Source organism: Aedes albopictus, chromosome 2, assembly GCF_035046485.1.
Source record: "Aedes albopictus strain Foshan chromosome 2, AalbF5, whole genome shotgun sequence".
NCBI classification, from domain to species: Eukaryota; Metazoa; Arthropoda; class Insecta; order Diptera; family Culicidae; genus Aedes; species Aedes albopictus.
The window spans coordinates 185,214,142-185,228,706 of NC_085137.1; the positions used below are offsets into that span (position 1 = coordinate 185,214,142).

General features: G+C 43.1%; 2 protein-coding genes across 6 annotated transcripts in view; one reads left to right on the top strand and one right to left on the bottom strand.

The window, feature by feature from the left end:
• The window catches only part of LOC115258752 (neurogenic protein mastermind), a 564,992-nt gene that overhangs the window by 69,688 nt on the left and 480,739 nt on the right, over positions 1–14,565 (top strand). The window lies entirely within an intron of this gene.
• Positions 13,255–13,962, bottom strand: LOC115258811 (uncharacterized protein K02A2.6-like). Its single transcript, XM_062847890.1, has one exon. It carries the CDS (start codon positions 13,960–13,962, stop codon positions 13,255–13,257), a length of 708 nt encoding a protein of 235 aa, XP_062703874.1.

The following is a 14,565-nucleotide window of genomic DNA, read 5'->3' on the forward strand; positions in this document are numbered from 1 at the left end:
ATTTATTATCCCCCCCCTTGACGAGCCAACGAGCAAAGTGACAAAAGAAGAAAATGAGATTTGTTCCTGCCTAAGGAGGTATTCGCAAAAGCGCTTTAGTATGAGCGCAACCTGTTTAACCTGAGTCTTGAATAATTGGTTTCGGCTCTGGTTCGAGCCTGCGATGCAACTATGCCGAGGAAGATACAGCCACGGAAGTCCACCGTCCAGTCTACTGTAGAATAAAAGCATCGCCGAACTCCGTCGGAACTGTCTTCGAGCAAGGAGGATGCAAAGAGTCCACACTAATGAAGAAAGGGAATTACATAAACCTGTATTTAGGGCAGTGAGAGCGGCCCCCGAAAGAGGCATCAAGCTCAGCAAGGTAGCGTATACAGGAAATCCATGGGGAGGTGCCTACAGAGTGGCTATAATAAGGATAAAATGCCCGACGATTTCACTCGAGCGGTGCCCAGAAAGCTCGAAAGCCATTATAGATGGACTGTTCTCGTAGCACGAGCCAACGTAACGGTTTGGTCTTCTGTGCCATATGAGGTGGTAGTCGCTGATATGGACGAAACCCAAATTTCCAATCAGAAGCTCACCTCGGTAGCGGGAAGTCTTATAGCCAACAAAGTGCCAGGAAAAAATGGCATCTCCAACATGGTTTTGGAAACAGCAATCCAATAAAAACCCGTACATGTTTCAAGCTACTTTGCCGAAGTGTATCGAACTCCGATCGATGGAAGCTGCGGAAATTGGTACTGCTCCCGAATACGAGTAAGCTACCCGGTTATCCATCGGCGCATAGGCCTATATTTCGGCTGGACACGATCCTAAGTTGTTTACACTCCGGTTTTTGGGACCATTGGCACCATTTGCCCATCGACTGAATTATCTGCACAGAGAGGAGACCCTTCGTAAGCTGAGAAGAGACTTGCGAAGATAGTCTTCTTTTTCACCATTATGCCATTTTTTTCACATGACTTCTTCATCTTCTTTATGGCTCTACGTTCCCACTGGAACTTGACCTGCCTCACTTAGTGTTCTTTGAGCACTTCCACAGTTATTAATTGAAGGGCTTCCTTTGCCTGCCATTGCATGAATTTGTATATTGTGTGGCAAGTACAATGATACCTATGCCCAGGGAGTTGAGAAAATTTTCCCGACCGGAACGGGAATCGAACCCGCCGTCTCTGGATTGGCGATATATAGATTTGACCGCGAAGCCGCTAAGCTAACTGGAGACCCCATGAGTTGCGATAGGATTCTACTCACGTTGAAATTCATGTGAGGATGAAACTTTGTATTACTAAAGTCTGGTGGCTCCAGAGAGGAACCATCCAAGTTCACGGGTGCGGGGATATTTTAGTCCGAGACGAGACTCTCTAAGATCAAACCAGGTTACCAAACACAGTAATTATTGGAAATACTTGGTTTTCGATTGTAGGTTTGACAGTGGAACAGAGGAAATCACGACTTCGGGTTAATTTTGTCACCAAAATTAATCTCGAAAAACAATATATCCCTCGATTTAGATCACAAAACTAAAAGGAAATAACTGGTCATTTCGTGACAGCTGCAGTGAAGCTTTAACATACGACATTTCTTCTTTTTCTGTTCACGAGTCTCGTCTCAGAGCGTAATATCTTCGCACCTGTGAAAATGGATGATGTCATAGGGTTCCTCTGAGGAGCCACCATCAAAATTGACTTCGGGTTCACTACTCTACCCGACGTCCAGTAGAGAGCTAACTTCATCGTGGGTCTTCCGAATACTCGTGATGCTGAACGTACTAGCGCTCTTCGTACTAGTTCGTCGCTCACGGAGATTCTCTTCTATACACGTACACGAGCCCACATTCAGGTATAACTTTTTCCTGAACCATTTGGTCCCACTGGCCAGGAGGTAATGGCCTGTTCATAAACCAAGTAGACTCTGATGTGGGAAACGGGTTTATTACTGGCCAAAGCCTGCATTATTTCATGATTATTGATGTTGTACTTTCAATAGTTCAATCAAAACAATAGAGGGTGCTGACTAATTGCTGTCTGAGGGACTAAAATCACGTTCAGTCCCAATACATGTTTCGACTATAAAATTGTTGATAGTGCATCGATTTTTTTGAAATTTTGCCTATGCAACAAATGAAGATTGAGAGGTTTGTGTTCAAAATTTCAGCCATTTCCTTTGCCAAATTCAAAAGTTCAAAAGCGCTGACAAGCAAAACTAGGGGCTGTACAAAATTCAATGGCGCACAGTCTACTCTTTCTTTGCTACAACAAAAAGTACTGCACCGATTCACATGAAATTTTGTAGGTGAAATGAACACATCTTAACATATTATTAGACAAAATTTGAGCAATTTCAATGTATCTATTGCAGAGTTACAGCTGTATTTCTGTGTCCCGATTATTGCGGATACAGGCTTTAAACGCATAAAAAGCTATCCGAGACCCTTTGAGGAAATCCTGAATATTTTTCGGAAATCATGATTTCATTTGTAAAATTCAACATTGGACAGCTTATGCTGCAAAACTCGACATGGGACAGCTTATGATGAAAATTACAACATGGACAGCTCATGCCGAGAAAATCCAAAAATTTGCTAGATTTATCGGTATAACAGTCCCACCAGAGTTTTTCTTTAAAAAATCAAAGTAAATTGAATGTTTATGAAACTTTTTGTTCATACTTCAGTGATAAATATCGATTCTAACACTATGCTGGTGGGTTCACTTTGAGTTTTTATTACACTTGTCCGTAGGGAAGGAAACAATGCTGAAACCTAAAACGCGTTTTTTCTCAGTTTGCTGGCTTGGAACATGGGATAACTATGCTGCACACGGTAGATCATCTTATGCAACATCTTATACGATCACTGGTTGACTGGGATTCCCTTGAAAACTTCTCAACAAGACTTCGCAGCTTTGTCACTTCAAATCGTTGCCGCATTTCGTTCACGGTGGTTTTCCTGTTTGAATGATGAACAGACATAGCCAAACATCGAAGCTCGAACTTGAATTGGACACGCTGGCATGCTGCATATTCGGTGATCCCGAGTCGTAGCCAGGATCACTATTTTTCAGAAATGCAATCAGCTTTGGCTACTTTCCATGAATTGTTGGGTCCAAGCCAGAAGCTTCATTGCACCCGAAAAAAACGGAACGTCTACTCAGTCATAGAGTAGGTCTTATTCAGATATCGATATGTTCTTTGTATTCCTACTCAGTTTCAGCAAGAAGTGGAACAGATGTAGCAATTTTAGCGGAAATGGAGTATGGCATCACTGTCATATTGGCTTGTTGCAATCTCACCGTCGCGGTTTTTTAATTCGTTTTTCGATTTGTTGCCTTTGTCCCAAATTATTGTGCACCTTTGTTTCGTATTTGTTAATGTGTTTAGTCGCGTGTTACAGTGAGTGTCAATTGATTTATTATCAATAGTGCCCATATCACAGCACTAAACATTTCTCCGGTACAACAACATTATCCCGTTCTGCTACCTCAACGCCCCTCGCCCTATACGACCGTACCGCCGCTTGCGTAAGAATTTCTTGCATACGACTCGTCGACCTCCACTACTGCATACCCGCAGGCGAATCTCAAAGTGAATTCACCACCGCTGCGCGCAATTAAGTATGCCTTCGATCTGCAACTCTTGTGCCACAGAAATCACCGACGCGCATGTTACATGCCGTGGTTTTTGCAAAGAAAAGTTTCATCCTGCTTGCTGCAGCATCGACTCGCCTGCTTTCACTGAGGTGATGACAAATGACCAGGTGTTTTGGATGTGCAAGGCGTGCTCAATTCTAATGAATGACATCCGTATGAGAGATTCTGTTCGCGTGGCTTATGAATCGGGTCAAAAGAGTGTGCTTACTGCTCACAATGAAATCGTCGCAAGCTTGAAGCAGGAGATATTGATGGAATTGAAAAACGAAATAAATTCGAATTTTTCGAAGCTCATCAATTCCAGCTCTATGACCCCTAGATCATCGAAGTTTTCCGCTTCGGCTGTCATCTCTACTAGACGCCGTCGACTGTTTGGAAAGTCTGATAGACCGCAGCCGCCAGCCGCCTTGCCCGGAACGTCAGATTCTCTGTCACCGTCTTTCGATAATTTTGCTGTAAGACCACCCAGTCAAAAATTCTGGCTCTATCTCTCCCGCATTTCCCGCGATGTGACTACGGAACAAGTGAAAGCTTTGGCGTCTCGTCGATTGGGTACGGATGACGTCGATGTTGTCCGCCTCGTAGCTAAAGGCCGTGACGTGAGCACTTTATCGTTCATCTCATTTAAAGTTGGGCTGTGCGAGAATGTCAAGCAGAAAGCTTTGTCTTCTTCAACCTGGCCGAGAGGAATTGTTTTTCGCGAGTTCCAGGACACACGAACGAATGAAAATTTTTGGAAACCACAACCGACACCGATTCGAACCGATGCGAGAGTAGCCAACCCTTCAACCAGCGGTTTCTCTGCCATGGAGGAATCCAGCGTGATGGACCAAGGACACCACGACGCCTGTTAGAAAGCACTATGGGGGACCCGCTGCAGCTCGACTCAGTCCTGCCTTCTGCTGCCAGCGAACATCGAAGCCGTCGTGGTCCTGTTGTTGAGTCTGCAGTCGAGGTCCTCCAACCTCCTTCCACAGGCAAGTACCTTCAATACGCAAACCTCTCCGTACCTGATCGCCATTCCGTTTCCAGTTTGTATTCTTCGGCGGGCATTATCGCTCGTAGAAAGTCATCGTCGTGTCCAACGCACATCACTTCGCCGACGCACTATTTCTCAAGCATACCGCCACTTGACCCGGGACGCACGACACTAAGCAGTACGGAAGCCCCGGATCCACCTAGCTCAGTCGCGCCTTTTGCTGTCGACGATAACATGCCGCTGTCTACTCGTTCCTGCCATCCAAGTCGTCCCGGCCCTGAGTCTAGTGCTGGAGATGGGGTCTTCCAATCTGCCAACCAAGGCATGTATGACATCCATAGCAGCAATTCTCGTCCTGAAGATTCTTCGATTCGTAGGTCCTCGCCCCGTGATGCTAATGTGGCAGCTGCTTCCTCTAACGTCGTTTGGTATTACCAAAATGTTGGTGGTATCAACAGCTCTATCGCTGAGTATCAGCTGGCTCTTAGTGACGGGAGCTACGATGTCTACGCCCTCACCGAAACATGGCTGAACGATGATACCATCTCTAATCAGCTGTTCGACGACTCTTTCGTCGTATACCGACAGGACCGATCGCCGTCAAATAGCAACAAGAGCATCGGGGGCGGTGTGTTACTGGCGGTGCGCTCTGGGTTCAGGTCCCGATTGATCAACCCTCCGAATTGCTCGTCGGTTGAACAGCTGTGGGTCGCAATTTCTACTGTCGACGCAGAAATTTATGTTTGCATTGTGTACATTCCTCCCGATCGAGTGAATGACATATCTTTGATAGAGAGTCACATCGATTCGCTCAACTGGGTTGTATCGCAAATGGCTCCCAGAGATAACGTGGTCATCCTCGGCGATTTTAACATGAGCACGATTTCCTGGCAGCGTGATCCCCGCGGAGCTTTCTTTCCATGTTCTTCCCGGTCTTCACTTGGCGAACCTTCACGCGAGCTGCTTGATGCATATTGTACTGCAGGGCTCAAACAGATGGTTGGTGTGGAAAACGAGAATAATCGGTCACTTGATTTATGCTTTGTGAGCAACGAGCTGACCGTCGACTGTATGGTTACGCAAGCCCCTGCGCCGCTCGTTAAAATCGGGAGGCATCACCTCCCACTGTTGATCAATTTGGAAAAGAAACCACATCGTTGCTTCCACGACACTTCGGAAAGCATCACGTATGATTTCAGCCGAGCAAAATTCGACGAAATGGATGGTTTCCTTGCTCGTGTCGATTGGAACGGAATTTTGAGTAATTCGGACGTAAACCTCGCTGCTAGCACATTGTCTAGTGTGTTGCTATATGCTATTGACCAGTTTGTTCCCAAAAAGTCTAAACGTGAACCGTCAAAACCCGCTTGGTCAAATGCCGACCTCAAAAACCTGAAAAGAGTGAAACAGGCAGCCCTGAGACGTCACAGCAAATATCGCACGGATTCTACTAGAACATGTTATCTAGAAGCGAACACGGCTTATAAGCAACTTAATGATCGCCTCTACAATGCTCACCTAGTTCGCCTACAAAACAACCTCAAATCGAACCCTAAGAGTTTTTGGCGGCACGTAAACGATCAGCGGAAGGAAACTGGATTGCCCTCTACGATGACTGATGGATTACATGAAGCCGATACTACCGCCTCAATTGCCGATTTGTTCCGCTCCCAATTCAGTAGGGTGTTCGTTGATGAACAGCTTAACCTGCAGGACATAGACGACGCTACCCGAAACGTTCCAAGCCTTCCTTCAGCCGCTCTGCGTTTTGATATCACTAACGATGCGGTCATTACTGCTGGTAAAGAGCTGAAATCATCTACGGGATGCGGTCCGGATGGTATTCCTCCGATAGTCATCAAACGTTGTGTGGACTCGCTTGCTACTCCATTGACCTGCGTGTTCAATCTTTCCATCTCTACTGGCGTTTTTCCGGATTGCTGGAAGCAGTCATTTGTTTTTCCAGTTTTTAAAAAAGGCTGCAAGAGGACTGTCTCAAACTACCGGGGAATTGCTTCGTTGAGTGTCATCTCTAAGCTCATGGAGAAGATAGTTCTTCAAAGGTTGGTTCAGTGTTTCTCCCATCATATCTCGCTGGACCAGCACGGATTCATGCCCAAACGATCAACGACCACAAACTTGACGTGTTTCACTTCGTATTTGATACGTCAAATAGAAAGTGGGCATCAAGTGGACGCAATCTACACAGATCTATCCGCCGCTTTCGACAAAATGAACCACCAAATTGCACTCGCCAAATACGAAAAATTGGGAATGAACAGCAGCTTCCTTATCTGGCTCCGTTCCTATTTAATCGGTCGTAGTATGCAGGTGAAACTTGGCGATCATGTTTCTTCCCCGTTTCCAGTATCATCTGGCGTACCGCAAGGCAGTCACCTCGGTCCATTTTTGTTTTTGCTGTATATGAATGATGTCAATTCGATCCTCAACTGCATGAAGCTGTCATATGCCGACGATTTGAAGCTGTATTCCACGATTAGGGAACCTCGTGATGCCGTTTTTCTTCAGCAACAATTAGAAGCCTTTGCTACTTGGTGTTCTGTTAACCGAATGTCCCTGAATGTGTCGAAGTGCTCTGTCATTTCGTTTAGCCGCAAGAAAACAACCTTCCGCTACGATTACGCTTTGGCAGGAGTGCAATTACATCGTGTATCGACAGTGAAGGACCTGGGGATTCTCCTTGACTCCAAAATGACATTCAAGGACCATGTTGCTTATGTCGTTGGGAAAGCATCGTCGCTGCTCGGCTTCCTCTTCCGCTTTTCCAAGAAGTTCAAGGACGTTTACTGCATGAAATCGCTATACTGCTCAATCGTACGTCCTATCCTGGAATATTCGGCAGTTGTTTGGGCCCCCTACTATGATAACAGCGTACAACGAATTGAGCGTATCCAGCGAAAGTTTATTCGTTTTGCCTTACGCCACCTCAGGTGGAGGAATCAGCACGACCTACCAAGTTATGAGAGCCGTTGCCTACTTATACATTTGGAATCTCTCGCTGCAAGGCGAAATGTTGCTCAAGCATGTTTTGTCGGAGACCTCCTGCAGGGCAATATTGACTGCCCATCACTCTTGAGCATGCTGAACATCAACGCACGACGCCGGAATCTTCGAACACACTCATTTTTACGTCTTTCTTCAGCTAGGACTAATTACGGTCAACACGAACCGATTCGTAGCATGTCCCGTGTGTTTAATAAATGTTATTTTGTTTTTGATTTTAATGTTTCACGCAAGGCAAATAAGTGTAGTTTTAAACGTGAATTATGTAAGGTACCACGGCAGTCTGTAAATGTTAGTTAAGTGTCATTGGGGTGATTTGTATTACCTGTTGACTTTATGTAAATAAATAAATAAATGAATTCTGAAGGGTTCAGAAGGAATGTGAGGAGTGTAGGGGGAGGGGGTATGTGACTGATGGTAATGTATGTGGGGTTAGGAGAGATTAAATAGGGGTTTCCATGGATCTGTTGAGAAGTAGTTTTCAAAGATATTCTAGGACCTCCAAGAACTTCCGCGAGTAAAGACCTGAAGATTTACAAGCGAAATTAATGGTGCAGTGTAACATCCTACAGATTTATACAAATTCAAGTGAGCGGTATTTCAATTATTTTCAATGATATTCTAGGCAACCCAAGAACATACTCGAGTAAAGGAGTTAAGACCTACAAGTGCAATCAATGGATTGATGTTTCATTACTAATACGGTTCAACCTCCTACAGGTCCATGAAACATAGTTCAGTAATGATCTGATTTCCAAGTCTAGGTTCATAAAAGAAATTTCGCGATCAAAGGCCTCAAGATCTACTAGGGTAATCTATCCATTGTTGTTACAGAACTGATGCAGTGTAAATCCTACAGGTACATGGTCAATAGTTCTGTAGAGCAATAATATCCAAAGATATTCCAAGTCATCTAAGAACTCACACAAATACAGGCTTTGCGATTTACAAGCGCGATCAATGGATTATTTGTTTTCAGACGCTATGCAACAGCCTACCTTTTTACACGGATTTACGAATTAACACGATTTTAATACCTTACGTAATCTCCGTGTAAAATACCTTAGTGTACTGAAGTTCGTAGTACCGTGAAATGGTGTATATTTGCTTTAACAATGGAATTATTTAAGAAAGATCGAAAATTCTGATCAATGTTACCTCGGATTATGGTAACACTGATGTTTTAGATTAATCTGGACCTGGTGTGGTGGTTAAAGCCCGTGACTATCACGCCAAGATTCTGGGATCGAATCTTACTACCGACATACTCACAAAATGTGAATTCTTTCTTCGGAAGGAAAATAAAACCGTGAGTCCCGAAATGAACTAACCCGGGATAGAAATGTCGTAAATAAAGAAAAAAAAGGAACTTCTAAAGCTCAACGGCATATTACACTTCAAAGTGAAATAATTCCATTTTACCTAATATGTATCTCAAAATCTGATTCTATTTGTTATCAATGTGCACTAATTACTCAAGCAACGCATCTATTAGGTTTTTATTTGAACATTTATGGACTATTTGATCAAGTTTTTGTGCTGTTAATCAACTAAATTCATGTTAGTGTCTCCAAATACAGCCAGTAATATGCTCATCAGGTGGATCCCGTTCCATTATGAATTCATCTGCTACTAAGAAAAGTTATATTTATGAGCGTATAGAAGCACTTACGGGAGACGTCATTGTTTGGATGACCCATTTCGAAGAAATATTTATCCGTTTGTTGATTTAAGTGCATCTGCATCGGGCCGGAGCTCCTCTGCAACTTTCTGGAGTTTGCTAGGCACACAGACCGACACACAAACACGCTCGAAACGCCACTCTCGATTGTGGTTGTTTTCCACATCTAATGATACTGTTGGAGCTCTGCTACAGAGATGCAGCCAGTCAGTGGAGAGTGATGATGAGCACATCTCCCCTTCGCGTCGTCCACGGGAAGATGAATTCGTTTAATTTATCATCATAAAAATAATTGGATTTCGGTTTCTTCTGTTTTCTCTTTCAGGTAAGCACACACTTTCCCAAATGGGCGGCGACGATAATAATGGCAGTTATGGCGCGCGATGACGAAAGCAGGGAGCTTTATGTGAGCAGTTGGATAAGTAGAATTGATAAGAGATGGAATCAAATTGTGTTGATGAATATGCTTTTCTGAGGGCTTTGGAGAAAGTTTCCCAATTGACGACGGTATCTTTTTTGTTATTGAAGTTTACTTCAAACATTATTGATTGCAAACATTATCTGCAGGAGAATCAAAACCCTTTCTCATTTTATTTCGTCTTTCTTAAAACTAACCAGCCTTCAAAATACCCAAAAAGTTTAATTTCATTAAAATGTACCTAAGAATAAAGATAAATTGACTCAAAATGTGTTACTCAGACCCACACAACACTGTCATGGAAAATTTTTAATTTAGCAAATATGGTTCACTTGCAGTATTTTTCCTTTCATTTTTCCACAAATCCCCCGAAGAGTTCTCGGTACAAACCGAACATCAAGCCACAGCACACTTAATGAGAGCACTATGTACTGCTGTGCGAAGCGAGCATCTATCCATCCATCCTCTGGGAAGAAACAGAGCCAATATAATGCAATTCATTTTCTATTATTTTCTGTAATTAAATTTGCAAGCCATGATGCGAATAGCCTCCAGGCAAAGCTCCAGTCCAGTCCAGTACGCACCACAATACTTCATGGCTGCCCGGAGGAGCATTGACAATTAGCTTGGTAGAGTCCTCGGAGTTTTCCATTGTTTTTCGAACGTGCGTCTTTTGTGGGATGATTTTGATTGGGGGGAAAGAGAAATAATCAATCGTGACCGGAGGATTGAAGTGCGCAATGCTTGAAGCGGCTTTGTAGGTCAATTGGGAGGAATTGGAAAACAATGATTTGAACAGTTGTGAATTCTTGGATTACTTGATAACAATGTGCTTCTTGAATTCAACTATTCCAATGACAAATTGTATTACGTAATTAATGTTAATATGATGATGGCACTTAAATATATTTTCATATTATCAATACACCAAGACTTCTATTGATTGATTGATTTGTCTTTATTTAAAAGACTTTCAGCCCTTGGCTGTTTCGTCTCTACCAAGACTTCTAGATTTTCTTGGGCAAGTCTATAACTATAATCCAGTTTCACAGGATTTCAATGAAAATTATACCTACCAAATTTACGTTCAAGTTTCAATTAGAAGACGGGTTTAGTAGTCTCATTCATATAGTGAATGCCCTGGATTCAATCACTGGTCCAACCTTATCTTCCTACTCTGTAACTTTCTCTAAATATACAATTTATGCCTGGTATTTTAGCCAGTAAGTACACAGTTAAGAATTGTTACATCGAGTTCGCTGTAACAAAATGACCTCCATCGCTTTCAACACAATTCTCCATCGGATTGTAAAATTAAAGGTTGTCTGCAGCATCGAGCTTGTTTACAACGTTGTGTGCAAGACATTCTTTTATGTAAAATTCAATGAAATGAAGTGGAATTTTAAACGTTCTAATATTTACGTCACGTGTAATTTTCAGAATTTCTTTCTATGTAGTGAAGGTCCGTATGATATTTAAGGTGGTTAGAAGCAATGGGTTGTAAGTGACAAAAACCCACCTTCGAGTAAATGAGGTTTAAAGTATTTCACCAACTTTTTATCCCACACTAAATGTATGGGGTTTCAAAATGAAACCAATTTTCTCCGATTTATTGCAATTTTTCCATTCATCGTAAAAATGTTCTTAAAAAGTTCCTAAAATCTTGAAATCTGAAGAGCTCTTCAATATGGTCAGCTCAAAATCGACAAAATCGTCAATTGCACCCATTTTCATCTAAGCCCCTCATTTAATGTTTTTACCTCTACTTACACAGCAGGCTTTATATCTTCTCAACGTTTTGCATACAAAAAAAACCTCCAAAAACCTTTGTCGATAAACCCTCGTAGACATTTGATCATATAAAATTATCGAAATTTGTATGAAACGTATACTTTGGCCACAACCCACCCTCCCCCTCTAAGTAGCTACGTAGTTTATGGACAGGCCCTTGTCTAGGTTTTGGTAAATGGGAATTGTTTTTATTATCGTACAAATTGGGCCGAAGGTCCCAGGTTTTCAAGAAACTTTTTCCACAGACAGGGCAGGGATACATGAAAAAAAAAAACAATTGAGAAAAATTCAGGGCCGCCTTTTTTTCGGAAAACTCAGATGTTTTTTTTTTGTTTTCCCCTGACATTATTTACTTTGAAAAATAATTCGAGAAGGAAGCATCGTAGAAACAAATTCTTTTAAATAAAAAAAAAATGTGAACCGGTAAAAGTTTTCCAAAAAAAACTTCCACAGTTGAGAAAATTTGTAAAGAATTTCCGGCTTTTCTATGCCTATGCCCGAACCCGTAGAAAATTTTCAAAAAAACATTTTTGAAAATGTAATTTTCTAAGCTTTGATCGCTGAAATTTTTGGAATGCACTTTTTTTTCTTCCCTGAGTTATGGTCAATTTTGTGAAAATTTGAATCAATTTTGAAGATCGAACTTGTATTGGACACGCAGATATTCCACATAGTGACAGGATCACTATTTATTCTGGAAAGCAATCAGTTTTCGCTACTTTCCACGGATCATTCAATCCAAGCTTATCATAAGTTTCGACAACCTTCATTGCCCCCAGAAAAGTATCTACTAAGTCATTGAGGAGGTCTTATGTTTTTCTATTCATTTTCAACAAATAGTGAGACAGATCATCCAAATTTTACGGAAACTGAGAATGAAGCCTGTAGGGATGTGGGGAGTGAAGGGGAGGGATATGTGACTGGTGGCAATGTATGTGGGGTTAGGAAAGATTAAATAGGGGTTTCCATGGATCTGTTGAGAAAGAGTTTTCAAAGATATTCTAGGACCTCCAAGAACTTCCGAGAGTAAAGACCTGAAGATCAACAAGCGAAATTAATGATGCGGTGTAACATCCTACAGGTCCATGGAGCATGTAGAGATTTTTTTAGAGTTCAAATTATTGGACATCCCGTGATACACTACAAAATCAATGAGATCAATTCTCTTATCATGCTGAATCTGAGTCAATGACATGCGGCCAAGGGAGTTTGCAGGGATTGCAGAAGAACTTGAAAGAGGGGGATCCAGGAGGTGTGAGAAGTGTGTTAAGGTACTCAAGGAGAATTTAAGAGGAAATCAATAAGGACTTCGGCACAGTAAAGGCTGGATGTGCTGCGCAATTCAGATCCCATTGTGATTGTTAGATATGGTCAATCTTTATTGGAATCAGAACTTAAACTAATTATTACAAAGTAATTTTCATCTACAGTTACTCTGATGATTGTTTGGTCGGTTGCGTAGCACCGACGATTGGACGCCGCAGATCGAGTCGTCGCGTTGAACGCAACACGTCGCAAATACGCTAGTCGCCGCTCCAGATGCAATACGCCACAACTACTCTTCCCCCAAGCGACGTTGTGGCAGCACAACTCGATTGTACCTAGTTACGTACGACCCGGCCGGTGGTGGTTGCTGTCTGGCCCGCTCTTCCGTGTCTGACTCGCCCAACGAGCCGTATTCCGTCTCTTCACTAGATGCATCATTCGGTTACGCACCTGCGCCTGTGGGTTGTCTTGCTTCGTCGTCATAGTCATCGAAAGGGTATTTCAACAACTGATGGCTCCTGCGCTTGATAATTCCTAGATCGTCCGAAACGCACTCGTATAGGACAGCTCCAATCTTCTTGACGATCTTTGCTCGTACCCATAGCGGCTTCTTCGGATTTCGGTAATCTCTTGCATAGACTGTCTCACCAATCTGGAATACCGTTCTCTTCTGTTTGAGGTGGTGTTCTTCAATCTTCTCGCGTTGTCGTTTTTCGTGATTTACCTTCAGCTTGTCGAAACGGATTCTCATCTCTCTTCCGAACATCAACTTGAAGGGACTTTCACCGGTTGTCGCGTGCTTGGTGGCGCGATACATCTCCAGATATGCGCTCAAATGCAACGATACCGACTTTCGTTGGAACGCCGGATCCGATGATAGCTTCTTCATCGCGTTCTTGGCTGTTTTGACTGCGTTCTCTGCAGCACCATTGGAACAAGGGCTGTAGGGTGCTGTCCGCAAATGCTTGATTCCCCGGGATGAACAAAAATCTTGAAACTCTTCCGAAGAAAATGCAGTCCCGTTGTCGGACACCAGTGTACCGATGGAACCGAATCTGCCGATGAATTCGGAGATCTTCTCCACTGTTTCCTTCGAAGTCAGCGTGCGTAATGGAAACACCTCGATCCACTTGCTGTGGCTATCCACCATCACCAGCAACTCAGCACCACGAAACGAAAAATGATCAACGTGGACTCGATCACAGGGGGCGTGGTTAAACGCCACAGGGAAATTGGATCGCTTCGCTCCGGTCGCTGCTGCATGCACATCTCGCACTTCTTACCCATGTCCTCGATTTCTTTGTCCAGGGATGGCCACCAAAAATATGACCTGGCCAAACTCTTCATCTTCACAATTCCCAGGTGGACTGAATGGAGCTCGTCTAGCAAAAACTTCCTCAGCTTGGTTGGAACTACAATCCGGTAGCCCCAATATAGAACTCCTTCTTCAATGCTCAGCTCATCTCGCTTTCGGTGGAAAACCTTCAGGTCCTCTTCTTGGATCATTTGCGGTCAACCAGATTTAACGTATTCAGCTACACGGCTCAACAACTTGTCACGGCGGCTTTCGACGATGATCTGCTTGCGCTCTACCAATGAACGGGTCTCAGCTTCCACAAAATTCAGGAAACTTACCGCTTCGTCCTCGTCTTCTTCGCTTCCGTCGTTACCAATGGGGTGCCTTGACAAAAAATCCGCTGGAACGTTTCGAACTCCTTTCACATGTTGAATCTCGTAGTCACAGTTCGACAGG